Source organism: Argentina anserina, chromosome 7 (assembly GCF_933775445.1).
Source record: "Argentina anserina chromosome 7, drPotAnse1.1, whole genome shotgun sequence".
NCBI lineage: Eukaryota > Viridiplantae > Streptophyta > Magnoliopsida > Rosales > Rosaceae > Argentina > Argentina anserina.
The window spans coordinates 14,286,107-14,308,621 of record NC_065878.1 but is presented as its reverse complement, the minus strand read 5'-3'; the positions used below and the strand labels follow the sequence as shown (position 1 = coordinate 14,308,621).

At 39.0% G+C, this 22,515-nt stretch overlaps 4 protein-coding genes across 6 annotated transcripts; 3 read left to right on the top strand and 1 right to left on the bottom strand.

Annotated features, from left to right (window-relative positions):
* Positions 1-604: 604 nt before the first annotated feature.
* Positions 605-4,771, top strand: LOC126802764 (beta-amylase 2, chloroplastic). The gene is given in 10 exon segments (XM_050530458.1): positions 605-849; positions 851-931; positions 1,037-1,114; positions 1,500-1,703; positions 2,032-2,226; positions 2,448-2,612; positions 2,812-3,072; positions 3,171-3,389; positions 3,804-4,023; positions 4,639-4,771. Coding segments are annotated over 10 exon segments (1,638 nt in total). The 5' UTR covers positions 605-705; the 3' UTR covers positions 4,710-4,771.
* Positions 4,772-5,427: 656 nt separating this feature from the next.
* LOC126802762 (beta-amylase 7) lies at positions 5,428-10,204 on the top strand. 2 transcript variants are annotated; one of them, XM_050530457.1, is made up of 11 exons: positions 5,428-5,717; positions 6,086-6,673; positions 6,927-7,190; positions 7,403-7,480; positions 7,641-7,844; positions 8,063-8,257; positions 8,466-8,630; positions 8,735-8,995; positions 9,134-9,352; positions 9,573-9,792; positions 9,925-10,203. In XM_050530457.1, the coding sequence occupies exons 2-11, from the start codon at positions 6,224-6,226 to the stop codon at positions 9,975-9,977; spliced, it is 2,109 nt and encodes a 702-aa protein (XP_050386414.1). In that variant the 5' UTR covers positions 5,428-5,717; positions 6,086-6,223; the 3' UTR covers positions 9,978-10,203. The 2 variants fall into 2 exon arrangements, with proteins under 2 accessions (XP_050386414.1, XP_050386413.1); XM_050530456.1 differs by having other exon boundaries at positions 9,573-10,204.
* Positions 10,205-10,854: 650 nt separating this feature from the next.
* On the bottom strand, positions 10,855-14,251 carry LOC126802767 (uncharacterized). The gene is made up of 6 exons (XM_050530470.1): positions 13,795-14,251; positions 12,705-13,424; positions 12,365-12,423; positions 11,758-11,883; positions 11,514-11,649; positions 10,855-11,388 (listed from the first exon to the last, which is right to left on the bottom strand). Exons 2-6 carry the CDS (start codon positions 13,407-13,409, stop codon positions 11,068-11,070), a joined length of 1,347 nt encoding a protein of 448 aa, XP_050386427.1. The 5' UTR covers positions 13,410-13,424; positions 13,795-14,251; the 3' UTR covers positions 10,855-11,067.
* Positions 14,252-16,579: 2,328 nt separating this feature from the next.
* On the top strand, positions 16,580-22,504 carry LOC126802768 (acyl-CoA hydrolase 2-like). Of its 2 annotated transcripts, none has more exons than XM_050530471.1 (17): positions 16,580-16,646; positions 16,737-16,829; positions 16,924-16,991; positions 17,109-17,190; positions 17,609-17,655; positions 17,882-18,007; positions 18,412-18,489; positions 18,775-18,862; positions 19,148-19,260; positions 19,562-19,624; positions 19,703-19,758; positions 20,487-20,591; positions 20,753-20,809; positions 21,350-21,451; positions 21,852-21,900; positions 21,994-22,062; positions 22,182-22,504. In XM_050530471.1, exons 1-17 carry the CDS (start codon positions 16,631-16,633, stop codon positions 22,254-22,256), a joined length of 1,287 nt encoding a protein of 428 aa, XP_050386428.1. In that variant the 5' UTR covers positions 16,580-16,630; the 3' UTR covers positions 22,257-22,504. The 2 variants fall into 2 exon arrangements, with proteins under 2 accessions (XP_050386428.1, XP_050386429.1); XM_050530472.1 differs by having other exon boundaries at positions 21,852-21,904; positions 21,998-22,062.
* Positions 22,505-22,515: the final 11 nt, after the last annotated feature.

The window sequence follows — 22,515 nt, the reverse complement described above, 5'->3', positions numbered from 1 at the left end:
CCAGTAAGGACAAAGGGGCCGCTTAGATCTCAGTGTCCCTCACTTAAGCTATATGAGAGTGAATCATTCTTATTTTATTGTGGATACTATTTGTTGCATACCAATTAAGGTATTAGGTGACGGTAGTGTCTTCCATAAGAGTTTAATAAACTGCTCGGTTCATCATTGATAGTTTAGATTAATTTGTGTGTAATCTATGATAAATGTACCTATTATAAGATTTGATTTGTACCGTGAATTTGTTATCCATTTTTTTATTTAGATGTATGACAACTTATGATGTACGTGCTTTCTGTTAGTTAATAAAACTATTTATTTTAATAAATAAATAAAATTCAAGTTTCACATAAGCCAAAATAATCTACAACTACATGTAGCCAGTATATACATAATCCTAAAAAAAAAGTATATACTTTTGTATCGAGTTAACATCATGTATTAACACTTGCAGCCTTACGTGTGCGGCGGATCATGGTCTGTTACAGACCATTCCGTCACCGCCCAAAGCCATGAGGAAAAGGAACCGTTCATAGCTTAAGCCTCAAACAACTGTACCTCGGATCCATAAACCCCCGCCCTTCTCCCACGGGTTGTCTCCCCCGCGCTCTCCACCTGTATATCTCTCCTCCGTCAAAATGGACAGACCCAATCTCAACACTTCTCTCCAACACTCCCCATTACACTGAACACAACATCAAACCCAAAATGGCACTGCTCTCACTTCAACCCTCTCGTTGCTTCACGCCTTGGAGACAGAGTAATGAGTTTAAAACGACAGTGCCTAAGCAGTCGTTTTCGCCGGGGTTTTGGGGATCGCCGGAGTTTGGTACGCGCCGGTTGAGGGTGGTGGGTGGTGGGTGGTGGGAAGCATAGGAGCTTGGCGGTGGTGAGTGCGGAGGGGAGTGTGGTGGACAGTGTTGGTGACGAGCAGGTGAGGATGTCATTGCTCTGTTTTTGGGTTCTGGTGTTTTGCCAGTAAAGATTGGATTGTGTTCAGTGTTGGGTTTTGAATTCTGATTCTTGGAATTTTATTTAGGTTGCAGAGGCGGCACAAATGGTTCAGGAGCGCGATTTTACTGGGACTCCTTATGTTCCTATATACGTGATGCTACCGGTGAGCTTTCTAATGTTTGCTGGTATTGTTCATTGGTAGATTGTAAACTGTAGTAGTCAATCAATAACATTGATGAAATGAGATTAGAGATTAATGTGTGATCTTTATTGACAGTTTCAAAGTAGGATGATTCGACATTATGTTATAGGAATACTCTAGTTGAATTGTTAGGTTGACGATCAGGATCATTGATTAAGAGAATGAAATCATATTTGAAAAATGTGCTCTTGATCAACAATGTGGCTTGCTACATGTAATTGTTGGGTTGATGGAACTTGTGTAGAGAATTTCTGTTGAAGTTCTTTATTTTGGTTTTGATGGTGTTCAATTAGTAATCTTGGCTAAATTTACATGTGCTTCTTGTGTTTCATATTGGAACTGGCAGTTGGGTGTCATCAATATGAACAGTGAGGTAGTTGAGCCAGAAGTCCTGATGGATCAACTAAGAGAGTTGAAGTCTGTTGGGGTTGATGGTGTTATGGTTGATTGCTGGTGGGGGATAGTTGAGGTGCATAATCCACAGGTGTATAATTGGAGTGGCTACAAGAAGCTCTTCCAGATTGTGCGTGATCTGAATCTTAAGTTACAGGTGAGTCGTATACTTTACCAGCACATATTTTTCCTCTTTGGGGGCTTATTGGAACTTTTCTTTGGTTCTTCCTTTTCTTCTATCTCAGAAGAATTGATACACACAAGCGATACATTGTGCGATTTATATTAATAGATTTGTAATTATAGGTGTGAGCTTGTTATTAGTAAATATTCCACTCCTCCATAGTTAACTAGTCTTGCTTGGGTTTTCAAAAAGCTAACCTAGAATGATTTGTATGTCAGTTTGAGGGATGTCCTTTAAAGATTTTCGCTGATAGTTTTTTTTTTGTATATAAAATTCTATTGTCCTACGCTCTTTTCTTTAGGTTGTAATGTCATTTCATGAATGCGGAGGCAATGTTGGGGATGATGTACATATCCCACTTCCTCACTGGGTGACAGAAATTGGTCAAAAGAATCCTGATATATATTTTACCAATAGAGAAGGGCGACGGAACGTGGAATGCCTATCATGGGGAATTGATAAGGAGCGTGTCTTAAGAGGCCGGACTGCTGTTGAGGTATAGCATTCTATGTTATGCTGGCTATTTTGATTTACCCTGGACTGTCTTTGCTCCATTTATATATTTGGGCTTCTTTTAGTTTAGAAAGATTTGATTCTTGAGCCTTTCCTAAATTCTAAGAACTTTTCCTTTCTTATGTTATTATAAAAAAATGACTCTCGATGCATATCTGCTGTTTGATGCAGAACTCAATCTCTGTGGTTCATTTACCTTTGCAGGTTTACTTCGATTACATGAGAATCTTCAGGGTCGAATTTGATGAATTTTTTGCAGAAGGAATAATCTCAGAGATTGAAGTTGGGTTAGGTCCTTGCGGAGAGTTAAGGTATCCTTCTTATCCAGCACAGCATGGTTGGAAGTATCCTGGTATTGGTGAATTTCAGGTAAATGACTAAATGGTGCTCATTCCACCTTTTGTTACTGGTATAGCTAAGACATTGACACTTAAGATAACTGAGAGTCTGAGACTGATAGTTAGTTCTAAATGTAAACTTAACATGGATATGACCTAAGGCAGTTATGCGTTTTATTGCCATCTCTACACTATTCAATAGATCGCTGATTCAACCTGGTTCAGCACAGTGTTATGATCGGTACTTGATGGAAAGTCTGAGAAAGGCTGCAGAAGCAAGGGGGCACTCTTTCTGGGCCAGAGCGCCGGATAATGCAGGTTCTTACAATTCCCAACCACAAGACACAGGGTTTTTCCGTGATGGAGGTGATTATGATAGCTACTACGGCAGATTCTTCCTAAATTGGTATTCCCATGTGTTAGTGGATCATGGTGACCGTGTACTTTCTCTGGCCAATTTAGCTTTTGAAGGCACTTGCATTGCTGCAAAGGTGAGTCATTTTTTTGGTAATTACTTTTGTGTTTTTTCTTCTTTTGCTTTGTTTGTTTGTTTGTTATTGTGATGATGTTTTATTTGCATTATGAGCAGCTATCAGGTATTCATTGGTGGTACAAGACTGCCAGCCATGCTGCCGAATTAACTGCTGGATTTTACAATCCATGCAATCGTGATGGGTATGCTGCAATTGCAGCAATGTTTAAAAAGCATGCAGCTGCCTTGAATTTCACGTGTGTTGAGTTGCGGACACTAAACCAGCAGGAGGACTTTCCAGAAGCAATGGCAGATCCTGAGGGACTAGTTTGGCAGGTATGGAGCACAGAAACTCCTGTATGACTTACTAATTCCTGGCTTATATAAGAGTTTCAATTAACACCAACTATAAACGTAGAGACATAGGGAGGAGAACTTGAGAAGGATTATTTGATGTTTGGACTAGATATGCATCCTTATTCTTTCCCTCTGTTGGGGGCATGTTAAAGTATCTAAGTCTGTTTTACATAATCAATCTTCTTGTATTCAGTTTTCTCTGTAGAAATTTGTAAGTAATTCTCTACAAACAACTCTTTCAAGCTTTACAACTGATATGGGCAAGCCACACCAAGTCAAGGGTTGTGCCTTTTGTTTGTTGAATGTAAAATGCTTTCAAATCGTCAGCCTGTGCATTCTACCCTGTAGTGTAATTGTGAAGGCTTTTATTTAATTCTTCTTAACTGTTTTCAGGTGCTGAACGCTGCATGGGATGCTAACATTCCAGTTGCTAGTGAGAATGCTCTTAATTGCCATGATAGAGAAGGCTACAACAAGATATTGGAAAATGCTAAACCCTTGAATGATCCAGATGGTAGGCATTTGTCAGCATTTACCTACCTGAGGTTAAGCACAGTTCTCCTGGAGAGGCATAACTTCATGGAATTTGAACGATTTGTCAAGAAAATGCATGGTACTATTCTTCTTCTATCTCTACTACTATAAAGTGAGCACCCAAAAATTTCACCAAATTGTGAACCGCCAAATTTATCCCTCTATAATTTTATCCTCACACAGAAAGAAGGACAATATTGTAAACATACAAATGTTTCACCAATGTGTTTCATTAAAATTATTCTTCATATGAAACAAAATTACATAAAATGATTAGGTTTTAGTAATACATTTCAAATAAAATTTTGCAAATCAGTGCGATCAAAACGCGTGCATCCCACATGTACAGGGCTAGTATTGTTAAAATGCGCAATATCATGATCACATACATGCACAGGCAGAAGCTTCTGTATCATATCATGTTGTTTCATGCGTCCTTTTGAGAAAGTTTTGTCTTTTGATGATATTGAGGGTCATCCATTATAGACTTGCAGTACTTCTTTCACTGCTTTGTCACTGCATTCCTTTTTGATAATGGAGTCATCTGATCTGTAACGATATAGTTGTCACTACTAGACATGAATCACATGATTACTCATATATCGGACTGCTTGTTGTATTTCTGTTGGCCTGATCTCTTAGTGTAGATCTCGATTTATTCCCGTTCTCATCTACGAAACACTTGCAATTTCAGGAGAAGCTGCTCCGGATCAGTTGAACTCAAACGAAGAGCACACCGAAGACTCATCTGCAAATCTACAGTAGTATAGTACTGAAATACAGGAATAAATGAGTGTAGAGCATTATACAGGTCCGGTCACCAGCTGATCCAATTGTGGTAACTTGTTCAACGATCAGTTAATCTCCTACCAAATTTAGATGACCTGCTTCCACTATAATCGTTACTCTTCATTACACATGTCTCTAGCTTACAGTTGTTTAAGAACCGAATAAACTTATAAACGTGCTATGAATCTATTAACTATATGATATAGAGAGGAGAAATTATCAATATCAATGTTCTCCCAAGTGGTACAAGCTTGCTTCAAGGGTTGAACTCTTACTACTGCTGGGATGTTTAAACTAATGTAGTTGATACTGTTGATTAGTGCTTTCTCTTGCATTAAATCCATCGAGATCGTTCAACTAAATGGAAATTTTTACTGTTTGATAGCATTCCTATGAGAAGATGAACAATAAGAAGCACAGTAAATAATCTGTTGGTAAACAGTAAATTTTCCTACTGACTCTTTAGTCAGTAAAATCTAGCTAACTGAACTAAACTAGGAGTCTAGGACGACGAAGCCAAGTACACTTCACGTGAACTTAAACCGACAGTCACAGACCCCCCCCCCCCCCACACACGCAAACCACGCTCCCGGCACGTGCGACACGTGTCGGCCCACACGCTTAAGGCGTGAAGGCCCCCCCACCCGACCCGCGTGACTTGACTTCACTACACGCCTCATCCGTGTGCCATAATTCCACACGCGTGAGAATCTCAACCCTTCCGCTCCGCTGTTCGCACGCTTTCTCCTCCTCCTCCGCCCCGACCCGACCCGACGCTCTCCGCCCTCCTCCGTCCTCCTCTGCCCGGGTCCCGGCTCCTTTCCGAGAAACCGGCCCCCGCGACGTCTCCGGCCGCCGGAATTGAGCTTGAATCAGGCGCTGTGAGCTACGAAAGTGGAATCGGAGGAGGCTTGTGACCGGAGTGGAGTCGATTCCGCCGGAAATTGGAGCTTCGGTGATCTGAGCTGAGCTGAAACTTGGAAGGTAATTCATTTCAGAAAAGATTTTGCTTCTGGTGAATGGTGAGCTTTAGTTTTGTGTTGATTATGAGGCTTAATTTGTGTTTGTTGGAATTATTGGATTGAAAATTAGAGAGAATAGAATCTTGATTAGTTAAAAAAAGATTTAAGCAAAAGCATAAACAGTATAAAAGTGAGTCAAAATTCTTTTTTGTTTTCAATAAAGTCAACTCATTTAGTTCTAAACCAGTCAATGCAGTATTTTTCTTTCTGTGATTCTAGTTGATTGGAGCTGTTTTAAAAAAAAATTTATTTTGAGCTGGAATTAGTGTTGGTTTTAGTTAGTGTGGATGGTTTAGTGGCTAAAGTTACGATTTTTGATACACTCAACAGGATTGTTTAAGCATTGGTTGAAAAGTTTAGAGTTATGTTGGTGAATTGGGCATAATGATCAGGTGTATGAGAAGAGGGTAATACAAGTAGGGTAATTTAAGGGTTGATTGTGTAAGTTTTGAGGGGGATAGGGAGATTATGGCGACAGATATGCAGAGGTTGATTGGGACGAGTGAAGAAGATGATGAGGAAGAAATGGACATGGATGTGAAGGAAGAGGGGGAGGGGGATGATGGTGAAGATGGTGAGAAGAATGTTGATGCGAACCACATGATGATGGGGGTTGATGGAGGGATGGCGACAAGTAATAGTGATGATAACCGGTTTCAACAGCAGCAAATTCAAGAAGTGGGAACGCCTGGTGGGGGAGGAGCTAGGAGGTGTAGACCATTGGAAGAGAAGGAGAGAACCAAGTTAAGAGAGCGGCAGCGCAGGGCGATTACTGCTAAGATCTTAGCAGGGTTACGGAGGCATGGGAATTATAATCTCAGAGTCAGGGCTGATATCAATGATGTAATTGCAGCATTAGCTAGGGAAGCTGGCTGGGTTGTTCTTCCGGATGGAACTACTTATCCTTCAAACAATCAGGTACTTGTCTCTCAATAAATAAGCTTACATTAGATGTTTTGAAAAATTTTGGTAGCGATATGAACATGAAAGCACCAGAGAAAAATGTTCATTATGATTCTCTTACACAAGGAAAATGTTAGTGAATGTTGATAGGTTCTTGACCTCCTTAAATGAAGCTGAAGAAGACATAAACCTATTGTGGTTCTCATTGTCCACATAATCCAGAAAAAGAAAATAGTAGATCACAATGTTTTCTCTTCAACTGCTTCAGGGCCTGAGGACTACTGTTGTCAATTCTACAGCAGTCACTTCATCATCTTCCAAGATGGTGTCCCAACAAAATCCAGTTTCCCTTGAAGGAGTTACTTCCGGCTATCCAAGCTCTGTGGAGCATAATGCAGATCAGATGAAAAGTGTTTTTATTCCTGGTTCATCACCTTATGATCTTCCAGCAATCAACACGGCAGATGGAGGAGATCAAACACAGAGCCATCCTCTTATTGGTGGCTCCTTGGATAATGTTGGGGACAAGCAGGTACAAACATTTTAGAGTTGTTTAATTTAACACATTTATTGAGCATTGGCTGCATTGAGCTATTGACGACACATAAGGACTGAATTTCTCTGTGTCCATTACTGTTGCACTGAAATCTACTGACGACACATAAGGGCTGAATTTCTCTGTCTTATAATTTAGCTTCACATGTTCTGGCTGTATTTCATGCTTCTTACAATCCTTTATTGCAGATTGCTGACATGCCCCAGACTTTGCCAGAACGTGATTTTGCTAATACTGCTTACATTCCAGTTTATGTTATGCTGCCAGTGAGTTCTGCTATTGGAAATTTTGGTTTTCTATTTCTTAATGCCTTGCTTTTCTGCACTATATATCCTGCTACGAAATTTTCAAATTTTTGTATGTTTGCATTTAGCCTTGGTGTTAGTATAATTGCCTCTTTATCTTGTCTTCTCGTTTTGGTGGCAGCTAGGTATCATTAATATGAAGTGTGAACTGGTTGATCCAGAGGGCTTATTAAAGCAGCTAAGGGTATTGAAATCAGTTAATGTTGATGGTGTTATGGTTGATTGCTGGTGGGGAATAGTAGAGGGTCATGCTCCACTGGAGTATAACTGGACTGGATATAGGCGACTCTTTCAGATGGTTCGCGACCTAAAGCTGAAGTTGCAGGTCAGTTTTTGAATAGAAAAGTTGTTCCTCTTTGTAATTTTACTGTATCCATTGTCATCTGTGCCCTTTTTCAAGGTCTGAGACTGAGACGAAGGACATTGCTCTTGTTTATTGCACCTTCTAACTTTCAGTTCTGAAGATAAATTATTCATTTAGGCACTTTTGTCAACTCTTCTTGTACTTCTTTCTGGGTCCGATTGGCAACTCTGCTCTTTCAGGTTGTGATGTCATTCCATGAATGTGGAGGCAATGTGGGTGATGATGTATGTATTACACTTCCTCATTGGGTGGCTGAAATCGGTAGAAGCAATCCTGACATATTTTTCACTGATAGAGCAGGAAGACGTAACCCTGAATGCCTATCATGGGGTATAGACAAGGAACGAGTTTTAAGAGGCCGGACTGCTGTTGAGGTATTACAATCACATGTATTTATAAAACACTAATCTGTGTGACTGCCGTCTGTCTTAAAATTGGTATTGTTCATGCTCTTTGTAGATGAAATGGCAATTGGTATCATGGTTGTATTTTATATTATTGCATCATTTTTTAAAGGGCAGTCCGGTCCTATGTGATAAGCCTCAAAATGTTTGCATTTAACTAAATGTAAAACTGATACAGGTATACTTCGACTGCATGAGAAGCTTCCGTGTAGAGTTTGATGAGTTCTTTCTAGATGGCATTATCTCCACGATTCAAGTTGGACTAGGTCCATGTGGTGAACTCCGATTCCCATCTTGTACTGTAAAGCATGGTTGGCGATATCCAGGCATTGGTGAATTTCAGGTAACTTGTTGAATTAGTGTTATCTTTTAATCAATTGACTGACAGTGTCAAATTACTCAATAGCAATTCGCTTTCTTGACCATTCAACTTTTAAAATCTGGCAGTGTTACGATCAGTATTTGCTGAAAAGTCTAAGAAAGGCAGCAGAAGTGAGGGGTCACTCCTTCTGGGGTAGAGGTCCAGATAATGCAGGTTCTTATAATTCCCGGCCACATGAATCCGGTTTCTTTTGCGATGGAGGCGATTATGATGGCTACTATGGCAGGTTCTTCCTTAATTGGTACTCTCGGATGTTAGTTGATCATGGTGATCGAGTGCTTTCTCTGGCAAAGTTAGCGTTTGACGGCACCTGCATTTCTGCAAAGGTCAGTTAGGTTCATCTGAACTTGAATGAAAGATGAATTTTGAAGACATCTACTTGATTTAAATCCTTTGGATGCTAGAAGTTATTTGGCTAGTCATGGCTTGATCATGTCGTTTGCCATATTTTAATTGCTAAGCAGCTATCAGGTATCCACTGGTGGTACAAGACACCTAGCCATGCTGCTGAGTTGACTGCCGGCTTCTATAATCCATGCAATCGAGATGGTTATGCTGCAATTATGACGATGCTAAAGAAGCATGGAGCTTCTTTAAACCTCGTATGCACTCAATTGCATATGTTAGACCAGAATATTGACTTCCAAGAGGCACTGGGAGATCCCGAGGGTTTATTTTGGCAAGTAAGCATACAAATTATCTAAATACCTTCTGATATTCATTTCAAATTTTCCTTTCTTATCCAAGTTTTGAAATTCGGCATTCCATTAAGTAGAAATGGGTTTCTTATGGAATACTCTATAGTTGAAATTGGCAGGCCGTGAAAGATGCATTGTAGGTTGAAAAAAATGCATGAATGCTGTTAGAATCCTAGTGAATAAACATTGCATTCGGTCCTTTCAGGTACTGAATGCTGCATGGAATGTTTGCATACCAGTTTCTAGTGAGAATGCTCTATTATGTCATAATCGTGTCGGGTACAACAAGATATTGGATAATTCCAAGCCCTTGACTGATCCAGATGGAAGGCATTTGTCATCCTTTACCTACCTTAGGCTCAGTCCAATTCTGATGGAAAGACATAACTTCATGGAATTTGACAGATTTGTTAAGAGAATGCATGGTACGGCCTCTTTCAACTTTTCTATTTTCAGTTTCCCTGATATAAATCATTCAGCATATATCAAACATCAAAGAACATGAATTACATCAGTGCACACTTGCCATCAGTTGTACCCTTTCATTGTTGCTGCAGGGGAAGCTGTTGTTGACCTCCATGTTTTGCATGTAGTCCAGAACTCCAGATAGCCATTGCTATTCAAGGAAGAGGTTCTCTAGATAGTGTACTATTCAGTATAGATATTCATCGTAGCCCACGAAATGTTGGGTTCCCATTATTCCAGATGAGTGTATTAGTTGAAGTGTTAGTAAGTTAACACAGTTGATAGGACAGTGACTAACAGTGAGATTGAACTGTTCCGTAATCAGTCGACAAAAACCGTGATTAATATGTAAGAGTAATCTTAATGTAAGTCATTTGCATAGTCACTGCTAGCATCTTCTTTTCTGAACTTATTTTGGTAACAGGGTGGCCTAAAAGACCCAAAACAAGAATATTAACTTAGAACACTACACAATGTAAAAATGAAAAATCAGAACACTAGTTTTTGCTGTGTAGGAGCTTCACTCAACTGTCTCAAGTCATCAAGGAAATCACTTCAGATTTGAGAAGCAGGTTGCTTTGTGTAGATAGTGCCATGTCAGTGTCCAAACTACACTAATAGCACACATGCGACCATGATAACTTCTCGTGAGCTATAGTTCATTCTACAAACCAATACCTCATTTGAATGCAGCTACTGATGCCTAGATGATTTTGTTCCCGCCCACAAGTAATTCCTTACATTTTAGTTAAGTGTTCAACTGATAAGCCATATGCAAACCAAGGGGCATTCGCCAAGTCTCAGCCTCAGTGACTTTGCCATAAGAAAACCTTTTATCTAGGTTCCTTATGTTCTGCCTCCGCATCAATGTTACCATTATTGATTTTAGGTCCATTAACATCTGAGTTATTACCTAACCAACGTCAGGACCAGTTCAAGAAAAGACCCCTCATTTGATGAAAAAAGGGCATTGGAGGTTTTCCTCAAGAATCCCCTTATTCCTCCACTTCCAGATGTACTGAAATGTAAAAGAGCCATGTACTGTAATTTTCGTAATCATGTTGAATGCACCTAGAAATTACTATGTTCAGGAAAGTATTTCTTATTTCTATTAAACGTTGTAAGAATCACTGAGCTTTTGTACAGTTGATGATGGCATGTACAACTTCACTATTGGTGTACTGCCTCACCTCACAATCAATAGAGGACATGCGCTCTATACTTCTCCCGGCAAGTTATGACTTTTTTACCATGATGTTACCAGACTCATCCACATCGAATAGCCGCTCTACGAAGTCATGCCAACTTTCACTCCTTTTCTTTAGTGGCTCAGATGGACTCCCCGCACTGGATATGCCAGAGTTCCCCGCCTCTTCTTTTTCACTCAGTGTAAATGTTCCGTATGGTGAAGTTGAGAATGCATGAGGGATTTCCAAAGCTACAGCTTTCCGAAGTGCTGCCTCATGCTCCTGGCTTTGTGCACTAACAAGGGACTCTTTTCTCTCCATCCTCTGCTTTGGTGGCACATCCATCATTCGATCTCTTTCCATCATTATCTGATGCCGAGGATTTGGGATATTAATTTATCAATTCCAAGATTAGGAATAAACTGAGGAGCTGGATTGTTCGGAAATGTTGCACAAAGTTGAACAAGAAGTTCGATAACAGAGGAAGCACTCACATTAAAAGCCTTTTGTGATTCCCTCTCAATCCAGACGATTGCATGGTCGGTAGTAGCATGGCAAGAAAGAACTACTTGCTCAAATCTCCCATCGACAGGAACTGCTGTTCTCACAACTGGGGGCAACCTTCCTAATCTGCAACCAGTAAACTTCCACTCATTGGCTGTGTTTCCATCAAATTTTCACCAAAATAGACACAATAGAAATATCTACAAATCATTACAAAGCTGCATCTTAATATACCTAAAGGGCTTCCGCTCAACAATGTGATAGAGTCGACCAGGTGCATAGAGTCGCGTTGGATCTGTAAACATCCTCTCAAGTGTGCATGTATCCTTCAGGCACGTCACACACAATACACATGGCAAACTGTGGAAATTGAGGAAAACAACAAGCATAAGTATCCCAACAGGATAATGTACAAGTGCCATCTGAATATTATCGATAGAATGTGATACATAACTGTGGTATCCTATACTACTTCAATTCATGCATAACAGTTTGCTTCAATTGCTCTTATCACCACATTACTCCATTTGGAGTATGGTTGTTAGACACAGACCTAGACTCTGCATGCCCAGATGTAATGCTTATTTTAACTCACATTCTTGAAATTGTTTTAGTATCACTGAGTATGATTTAAGAGGCAAACATGCAATTTCGCTTCGTCATATTCCATTACCCCCAAAAGGAAGATTGAGAAAAAAAAAGGACAGCAGAATATATTCTTTTCTTCAGTTATTTCCATACTTTTAGCTGTACATGTGCTGTAGATGGCATGGTATGAAATATATATGCATGTGAAATAACAAATGCAATAAAGGTGAAATACAGAAGTACGGTGTTGTACCAGAAAAGTGATTTGAATAAATCCGATAAAGAAGTTGTTGTCCGAGGTAAGAAATCGTCCTGGTTCATTAACAAACTAGATTAGAACACTAGAACAAAACATCTTTCTAGTGAAATTGATTGTTGTTATAAACATTGACTATATGAATGCTGGCTGCCTAGGTTGAAATATTTGTATCCATCTGCTTATCAGAACTTTCATGAACGTACATTTCATAAAAGGTTTGCTTGTCTCCATAATTTACGTTTCCACCATAATACATAGCTGATCAAAATTTATACATAAAACAGTATATATGGAAATGCGCACATAAGTCTACACTGGAAATTGATGATCTTACCTGGAGTACAACAGAATTGATAACATCTGCATATCTCACGGCCAGATTCAGTGACATACATCTAGCTGGAGCTGTCGCATAGCATCTAATTTTTCTCCTGTCAACAATTCCTAATTTGCTCCTGTTCTGAAGCGCTACCAGAGTCAGCAATGCCACCACACCAGAGCCCAGGGAATGTCCAACAAATGTCAGGGTATACTCTGGATTTTTCAATACCAATTCCCTCAGAAACTCACACTCTGCATCAAACAGCCACTCTGCTGCCTTCAATAACCCATTGTGGACATATCCACCATCAAATTTTGTCTGCCCAAGTTTGTTATCAAGCATTACTAAATAATCACTTTCCTTGGCCATATTGAGTCCCCTAACCACCAAGACTATATCATAATTATCATGATCAAGATAGACAATGTAAGGAGGAACTCGGCCAAGTGTTTCTTCATAGTCTTTTCGTAGGACTACCCAACCAGGGTCAATACCATACCCTCCAATAGGTGCAAACATAGGGTTGCAAAGATCATCCTCATAAACAGATAAGATTAGGCGGCAATAGCGAGGGATGGGCTCAAACTCTTCAGCAGTGGCTAGACCCCAGTTTTCACTCTCACGGCCTGCCGTGTAAAGGCATTTTAACCACACCCAACGAGCACATGCCAGACAGTATACAGACTCAATGATGGGAACCCCACAGAAGATTGACATGGAACTGATGGAAGCCTATAAACAAAGAGCTCAATGTCACAAATAGGATCACAAACTCAAAAACAAGGGAAAAACTACTAAATTTGATTTGAATTTGCTGAATAGGTACACCAATAAAAATTTCAAAGTGAACTATTATTGGCAAGTAGAATCTTTTGTTTCTTAACATCACAACTGGGATTAGATGTTTAACATCAATCTATGTATCAGATATTGGGTTCTAAACATATATCAATTGAACAAGATTACAAACTAATATGCAACCTATAGTGCAAATGGATTATCTATATCAAACTGAAATCTAAAGAAATGAATATTCTTTATCAGTTCACAAACAGCTAAATTAAATAGGAACAATACAGAAGTATCAGTACGAGAAATATACATGTATTAAAGCTCAAATTTGCATGAACTTGTATATAAGCAGAAAGATATACAGATCCTGCAACTTGCACGTGATAGAGTTGGAGCTGAAGAACACTAGCATCCAATCAATAAGGATCAAAACCAATCTCTGGAAAATCGAAATTGAGTGAAACCCAGAATCTGAAAACTTGAAACAGGGAAAGAATCAGAATGGTTCTTGGGCCTTTAAGATCAACAAGATCAAAGATCAATACTTTGCCAAATGGCTGGAGGCAAACACAGTGACTCGTATTGATAACAATATGCAGTAGAATAAATGAGGATGAAACAGGGTTGGACTTGGTAAAAATGGATTCTTTTTGGTACTGTTTTGGATTGTGGAGAAACGATGGAAATGAATGTTGGAGAATAGAAGAGATTAGAAGAGACCAAATACAGAAAATACAGAGAAGAAATGGAGGATATTTGGAATGAAGAATTTGTGTTACCTACAACTCAAACTCATTTCTTTCTTTCTCTGTGCTTGGCTACAAGAATCTACTCAATAAAATGCCTCTAAGCCCTGAAGATCTTTGTCTTTTCATTTTCTGCTTACACTATTCAATTTTTTTTTACATTATCGTAATGGGAAAAAAACAATCTAATGGTGGCGTAAAGGGGTTACATTACAAAAGGGTCATTGCTTCATCGGAAAAGAGTTCATGAGGATGAGGTTACATTACTCTGTTCTCTATTATGTCAACTCAAGCTACTCCCATGTGTCTTCATTCTAAAAAGGAAAGCTACCATGTGTCATTATTGTTCCAAATCCATAAAATTTACATGTTGACTCAAGCTACACCATGTCTCTTGCATTTTTTTTTTGCTAAATCACTAACGATAGCAGCCTAACCAACCGTGAGGTAAAGTGAAAAAACATACTTCATTCCATGTAGCTTAAAACATTTCTTAAATCACACTGTCAGTGGCAACAAAAATTACCATAAATTGTATTTTGTTTAAAACTTCCGAATTCATGGAGGCCACATCACGGCCACCTTCTTCAAGGTGTAACACCAAACTATTTCCCTCTATTTTAAATTGTGTGTAGCCTCTTTCTTATATGGAAGTGGAATAGGGCAAAACTTGGCTGACAAGTAATGCTTAGCTAGAGCTATGAAATACTAAATAGAGACATTTCCCATATTTGAGCAGAAGATAAAATCTGTTTAACTAAACACATGTTCCTTAGGATATGTTCTCAGCCTAATGTCACGGACCTAGCCATTCGGCTGTCACATTTAGTCCATGCAGCGCTCCATTCCCATGGAGTCAGTCTTATCCAACAGGGAAATGCACTAATTTTGCCCTGCCTTGGGCTCATCAGGGATCGGCTACAGACCCGTACTAGTGTGTAGGGCGGTCAACTCCCTTCTTCGACGTTAAGTCCTCGACTAGCGACAAGCTCCCTAAACTTAACCGAGTCAGCCTGCCTGAACCCCTAGGAATGAGCAACCATATATCTTCCACACATCTGATCTTGGAGCAATCTCACCTATGTATGAAGCACATTTAACCAGCGACGCCCACAATAGACACTCCCGAAAACGGGACGTGACATCCTCCCCCACCAAACTTGGTGTACGTCCTCGTACACGACATCCCCACTGCGGCCCGCGTAACGCCTGCGATGCCTGAGCGACGAAAATGAGTTCCCAAAGATCGCCCAACTATACTTCGCACCTGATCTCTCGTCCTGGATTTTGCTATGAATCCTCGTCCGGTCCTCCCTTTGGAGGCGACCCTGCCTACTCGACTCCCCCGCGGAGCCCCCCGTATCCTGGGGACATGGCGACACAACGACAACGATGTTGAGGCGGCTCTGATACCACTTGTCACGGACCTAGCCATTCGGCTGCCACACTTGGTCCATATGGCGCTCCATCCCCATGGAGCCAGTTTTATCCAACGGGGCAATGCACTGGTTTCGCCCTGCCTTGGGCTCATCAGGGGATCAGCTCCAGACCCTAACCAGTGTGTAGGGCGGCCAACTCCCTTCTTTAACGTTAAGTCCTCGACTAACGACAAACTCCTCAAACTTAACCGGGTCGGCCTGCCTGAACCCATCAGAAGGGGCAGCCATATATCTCCCACACATCTGATCTTGGAGTAATCCCACCTATGCATGAAGCAAATTTAACCAGTGACACCCACAATAGACACTCCTGAAAACGGGACGTGACACTAAACTAACCATACATTTTTAGCCCAAGTTATGTAACTAATGTCCATTGCATCATTGCATGCGTTTCACCCCCCAAAAGCCTTCTCTGATCTAAATGATACATGGAGCTGGAAAAAAAAAATAGAAGAAGAAGGAAATAACCTAAAAAACTAGAAGAAGAAGGATATAAAAACGTGTAGTCCACAGTTGTAGACCGTTGACGGACCCCACATTGAGAAACAAACTAAAACTAACCACATTAGCTTTCTCAAAATAGAAGCTTGAACTAAGACCTGGTGGTTCAAGTGGAAAAGAGTTTGTTTTCCTTAAGTAAGGTCTTAAATTCGAACTTTGTGAATGAAACAATCAGTGTTGGGAGAGCTTCCCCGCCATAATCCGGTGATCCGACGTGGCTCGAAGGTATAATCTTCTAAAAAAAACGAGGGATTTCCTGTAAAAAAAAAAAAAGAAGCCTGACACTACATTCCGTCCGTGGCAACACTTCACTGGCTGCCTCACTCCAAAACCCATACACCTCATCCTCAGCAGATCACAGACCACCCAATCATATAAAATGACTCTTCTTTTCCTTTTTAAATTTGCTCTCCACATTTTTCACAGTTGAACACGATCAGCTTCACCATTCTCAATCATGGACTCCGAATCAGGTCCAAACCGTGATCCTCAAAAACCCAAAATTCATCATATTAAGTTGAATTTCAACGTTTATGAGTTTTCCATTTGCATTCTTTTTGCAGTGATTGAGTTCCTGGGCTGCCTTCCTCTGCTTCAGCGCCTTCCCAGCTCCTCCCTCAGGAAAATCGCCCAGCTCGTTATTACAAAACACTATGGTAAATCCCAGAGTCTCATTTTTACTGTATTTGTAAAATTTGATAGTGTTTTGAAGTTTCTCTGAGTAAAGGTTTGAGCTTTATGAGTTTGCAGATAAAGGAGAGTATGTGGTGCGTGAAGGGGAGGTTGGGATTGGTGTTTACTTTATTTGGGAAGGAGAGGTTAGTATGTGTGAGGTTAAAGTTTTGTGCTTTTTGAGTAATTGTTCTTGGATTTTGGTGAAGTTGGAGTTTTCAGTGTGGGGTTTGAGTGTAATTGAGTGGTTTGTTTTTGTGCAGGCTGAAGTTACTGGGTCTGTTAATGCTGATGAAGACAATCGGCCGGAGTTTCAGTTGAAAATATATGATTACTTTGGTTATGGTGAGAACTTGGGAGTTGGGACCTTTTCTTTGAGTGCAAGTGTGAAGTTTTTGGTCATGATTTATTGAGAATGGTTTGGTTGGGTTTCAAGTGTTTGGAAATGGGATTCTTGGATTAGTTTCTGGTGATGGGAGTTTTTGATATGAGATTGTTTAAGGGTATATGGAGCTTATGTAGTAGTTAAATTAATTGGATCTGATGTGAGTTGAGGACTTAAGACATAAAGGCAAACACATGTAGTTGTCCCCCGTTTGGTGTTTAAAACTTTGGTTTGGTTGAGGCTATACTTTGTTGATGTGTGTACCTGCAAGTATGTCCTAGCCCATGATATGATATAACTTATAAGCTTGTAATCAAAGTGCGATTGCAAATATCACCAGGAATTAGCATTGAAGAATAACGTGCGGTGATTTTGCAGGTTTTAAAGTATTAGGTCATCAAGCTGATGTAATTGCTTCATCTAAGGTAGTTGAAAAGTACATGTCATTTTAGCTTCTTTTTTTCTTTCACTTTTTTGGTGCTTGAAAGTAATTGAAGGAGCCTGAGAAAGTGGATAGGTTAATATCGTATGGGACTATGTTGTTAACCTCTCCTTTTGTTTTTATCTCAGAAACTATCTTTGTTGTTGCTCGATTTCATGTAAATGCTGTATTGTGTGTATGCTAACAATGTCTTCTGATGTGTTGTGCAGCTGACATGCTTGGTGCTACCCCATGAACACTGTTCTCTGCTGCAGCCAAAATCAATCTGGCATGCTGATAAAGCTCGTGAGACATGCTCTCTTGTTGAGAATATATTGCATTTGGAACCGATTGAAGTATGTTTCTTCTACACTTATAAAGAGATTTCAAGTTCTATGTTAGCATAGCATTTGAAGTTATGCATGCATCATACAATACACATAGTGCAAATAATACTGTGTTATCTGATTAGTTGTTGATTGCTTAGCATGTCAAAATTATGCAGTTATGATTTTATTTCTGTTCTTGATAACCAAATGCAATGTAATCCTGAACTTTGATTAGTTAAACATATATGTATGACATCTATTCGCGTAATTGTGTTGTCAGTTCAGAGACAATGACATATGTTGATATATTATATAATTTTCTGTTTCAAGTCTCTTTATTTGATAGTCTGAGTTGTAATGGAAATGCACCCAACAACTGCACACTTTTTTCTAAGGTCTTATTTATTTATTATTGTTTTTCTTGTCTGTAGGCAAATATATTTCAGGGGATAACTTTACCAGAGGCACCGAGATTTGGACAGGTTTTTGGAGGACAGTTAGTTGGACAGGCATGACTAAGTAACTCTTTCTCTCCTCTATAAAGTTGATACTGGATTTTTCTGGAGGAATGTATAGAAGATAGGGTAAACAGAAATTTGAATAATTTTATGGATTGTATAACTTGCATGAGTGAAACATAATTTTCTCATTCATCATAAGAAAAACACAAAAATTGGACTATCATCATTGGTGAGTACCCATGGGTTTTTCATTCAGACATATTTGAACAGTGATTTATCATTCATATGTTTAGTAAGAGCATACTTGTCTCTAACATAGCCCATAAAATTCAGGCTTTGGCTGCAGCAACAAAAACTGTTGATTGTCTCAAGCTTGTTCACAGTCTGCATGCACATTTTCTGCTTGTTGGGGATTTCAACAGTAAGTATCTATTCGCAGCATCTGAAAATAATCTTTTGTTCTTTTGTTATCTCATTTTGAATAAAGTATTATTTGCTTATTATTCTGCATATGTTTTTCTTCTTACAACAGTGGAACTAATATCTGTCGTTTTAGTACATTTTGAACATGTGCTCTTGCCTTATGGTGGCATAGTATGATTCTAAATTCTGGAGCCCCTTCTTCTAAACAAGAATGTCGTATACCAATTAATTATCCATATGGTGCTCAATATACTTGTCACATGTGATTGTTTATCTTTTGCAGCACCAATCATATATCAAGTTCACCGAGTGCGTGATGGAAAGAGTTTTGCTACTCGAAGAGTAGATGCAATACAAAAAGGGATAAACATATTCACTCTACAAGCTTCGTTTCAAGTATGCATTTATTTAGTCATTTCATATATGATATGCTCTGTTGAAGTATTACTTTGTATGCTTGTCGTCTTGAAATTTGTACACTTAAAAAATGCATATCTTTTTTTTACTTGATGAGGACTTGTTTGTCAAATTTCTAGGTCTGTTATAAAACAAGACTGAAATTAGTGCTAAATAATGTTGTGTTGATAAGCTAGTAAACTTTCTTTGTTGATACATATTGCAATTTTGGTTCCTTAAATGTATGCTAAAGTAACAGGTGCATTGGATTTCTTGTAACATTGGTTAGGTTCTTTTACAGAAAGAAGAACAAGGGTCTGTCCACCAGGAAGCCATAATGCCATCTGTGACTTCACCAGATTCGGTAACATAACATTGCTTACATATTAACAACTTTCTTGCTGATTGTTGTGTTAGAAATTGAACTCTTGATCCTTAACAGCTTCCATCAATGGAAGAATTACGTGAAAGACGTCTTTTTGATCCCCGTCTTCCAAGGTAAGATATACACTTACGTGGTCGGTCACTGCTATATGCCAATCATGCAAAATTTGTTGTACTTCAACTTGTACTTTACACATTCATTTCTTTCATTTTTGGTTTTGGAATGGTTAGGAAAAGTGTGCATCTAAGCACATCATAGGTTCGCCATTTGATAAAAGAATATCCCGTCAGATGTGGTAAAATTTCCTCCCATGTGTACGCACATATGGTGGGGATGGTTCTTAGACCTTGACCACCTAAACTATAGGCATCAATTTGTCCAGCAGGATTCACAGATGAATAATTTCCTGAATATTATTTCTAGTTTGTACGAAAGTGGAGAGTTACTGAATCATGTTATAATATTGTTGCTCAAGAATTTAGTTTTGATTCATTTTTCTAAATTTTTAATCTTTAATTATTTTTATTTTCAAAATGGTTTATTTCTGACAGCACGATCAGGAGTTTTTGTTAACTGTAAGATACTGGTTCTTTTTTAGTTTTTTTTTTTTGTACCAAAATTTAGCTTTTTAGATGCGCTAGTCATTTTCCTTTGTTGGACATTTTTCTATATGAAAAATACTTTTAGAGGGTGGTAGATATAGTACATATATTATAAAATCTGGGTTGTAGAAATTTTATGTGTTGTACATATAGGAAATGCCTCATATTTTCGTTGTGCAAAAAATAATGATGGATTACCTATATCATAGTTTGTTTGTGCTGATCTTTGCTTGGTTCAGAACTTATCGGATCAAAGTAGCTGCAAAGGAATATGTCCCATGGCCAATTGAGATACGGTTTTGTGAACCTAGTAGCCGGACCAATCAGACTAAATCTCCACCAAGGTTTGTTGTTGGCTTTACCTTTCTACAAAATATCATGTTCTCTCGTGCCTGCAGTATGCTTTCCACTGAATATAATGATGGATATATCTTCTGTTCTGTTATTTACCAGTTTGAGCCTTAATGCCAAACTCCTACATAACTAGAGGTTCGTGACTTTGCAGTTTGAGGTTCTGGTTTAGAGCAAAAGGAAAACTTTCAGATGATCAGGCTTTGCATAGGTACGCACCACATTTAAGTAACATAGTGATATTCACTTTTCAGGTTATTTGTTTGAGAGGATGTTACATATTCATTTAATGAATAGGCTATTGGTGCCTGGTGTATTGTACCTGTCACTGTCCTTTAAATGGATATCCATTTCATTTCATTTTGAGAATATGAGATTAGGAGGGGCCATAGTTTAATCGCCTTTCATCTCTTTTTCGAACAGAAAGGATTACAATGATGGGCTGGTCCTTGATAGGACCTTTAGCGGGCATTACAGTCTTTTTGTTCCATTTTTAGCTTTCTAAGAGATCTTTCTGTTCAAAATGTGAAGGAAGTTAGTGTAAAGTCTGTAAACTTGAATTACCAAGGCCCATGTGATGCCTCAATCTGTGAGAGATTTTAGTTTTTGGGTGGCGGGAAAAGAATACTTTCTGGTAGATGTGTCATGCTGGCTGTTTTTTGGGTGGTTTGGATGTAGAGGAGCAAGATATACTCTCCACGTATTGCAACCTATATGTATTATTGATTATCGTGTTACATATGTTTTGCAGATGTGTTGTGGCTTATGCTTCAGATTTGATATTCTCTGGTGTAAGTCTGAATCCTCACCGTAGAAGAGGACATAAAACAAGTCAAGTTAGTTTGGACCATGCGTAAGTCTTTTGTTTTCTGCTTTTTTCTGTTCTCTTTTTTGTTTGTATAATCACCGTGGCCCGTGTTACAATGCTATTCCATTATTGGTTATATCAAAGACAAAGTGTAGCAAATATGTTTCATGTAATTAAGAAAAAGTAATAGTGGTGAGTGTGGTATCTTATTAGTCTTATACGATTAGGCTAGATCAATGTGTCACACACATGATTGTATTATTTGTATATCCACTAGATGCAAGTATAACCAAATGAAACTAGTTGTAGAAATGATTTTATAGCTGGTTAAAACCGACATATGAAGAACTGAAGAAGTATGCAATTCAGTGTAGAAAAATTAAGGACATGTGCACTAGAGATACTGCTCATGCGTTACAATACTTTTGCAATTGTTTTTTCTCAGAATGTGGTTTCACCGCCCCCTAAGAGCTGATGATTGGTTACTTCATGTGGTAAGTCTCAAAATGGTTTGATATGATCTCACATTTTTGACACTTTGCCTCATACTTTCTGTCTTAAATACTGGGATTTGTGTTCTTTAACAGATAGTGAGTCCCATTGCCTATAATGCACGCGGCTATGTCACAGGCCAAATGTTCAATACCAAGGGAGAGGTACGTAACTGGATGCGAAGAGTCACATACATTCCCAACCCCAACTCTCCCTTTGCTATTTGATTTGCATCTCTCGAAGCATTGATCGTCTCATGAACTCTGACATGTTTTGATTGCAGCTTGTTGTATCATTGACTCAAGAGTCCCTGAATAGACCAATCAGACCAACTGCGGGTGCCACATCTAAGTTGTGATGTAAAAGAGCACAGCGATGAACCAATTTTAGTTTAGGTTCGAATTTCTGCACGGGAAAATGCATGCAAGATAATAGTGTATAATAATGTGCTGTACGCAAGAAACATATAAATCTCTATCTCGGTTGTTTAAGATGTAGCGAACTAGCAACTGTAATCGGTACTACATTACATTTATAAAGAGATTTTAATGTTTTTAAGTGGCATGATCCTTTTACTGGGGATAAATCACTTGAATTCATTTGTATTGTATAATGTT

What these genes read in the sequence shown, in the direction of transcription:
- LOC126802762 (XM_050530456.1), top strand. Translation starts at nt 6,224, where the DNA reads ATGGCGACAGATATGCAGAGGTTGATTGGGACGAGTGAAGAAGATGAT. An exon ending in CAGGCATTGGTGAATTTCAG is followed by an intron (nt 8,631 to 8,734) that starts GTAACTTGTTGA and finishes AAAATCTGGCAG; the next exon opens with TGTTACGATCAGTATTTGCT. An exon ending in CCGAGGGTTTATTTTGGCAA is followed by an intron (nt 9,353 to 9,572) that starts GTAAGCATACAA and finishes CGGTCCTTTCAG; the next exon opens with GTACTGAATGCTGCATGGAA.
- LOC126802767 (XM_050530470.1), bottom strand. Translation starts at nt 13,409, where the DNA reads ATGTCAATCTTCTGTGGGGTTCCCATCATTGAGTCTGTATACTGTCTG. An exon ending in TTATTCAAATCACTTTTCTG is followed by an intron (nt 11,884 to 12,364) that starts GTACAACACCGT and finishes CAATTTCCACAG; the next exon opens with TTTGCCATGTGTATTGTGTG. An exon ending in AATCACAAAAGGCTTTTAAT is followed by an intron (nt 11,389 to 11,513) that starts GTGAGTGCTTCC and finishes CCTCGGCATCAG; the next exon opens with ATAATGATGGAAAGAGATCG.
- LOC126802768 (XM_050530471.1), top strand. An exon ending in GAGGACAGTTAGTTGGACAG is followed by an intron (nt 18,490 to 18,774) that starts GCATGACTAAGT and finishes CATAAAATTCAG; the next exon opens with GCTTTGGCTGCAGCAACAAA. An exon ending in CAAGTTAGTTTGGACCATGC is followed by an intron (nt 21,452 to 21,851) that starts GTAAGTCTTTTG and finishes GTTTTTTCTCAG; the next exon opens with AATGTGGTTTCACCGCCCCC.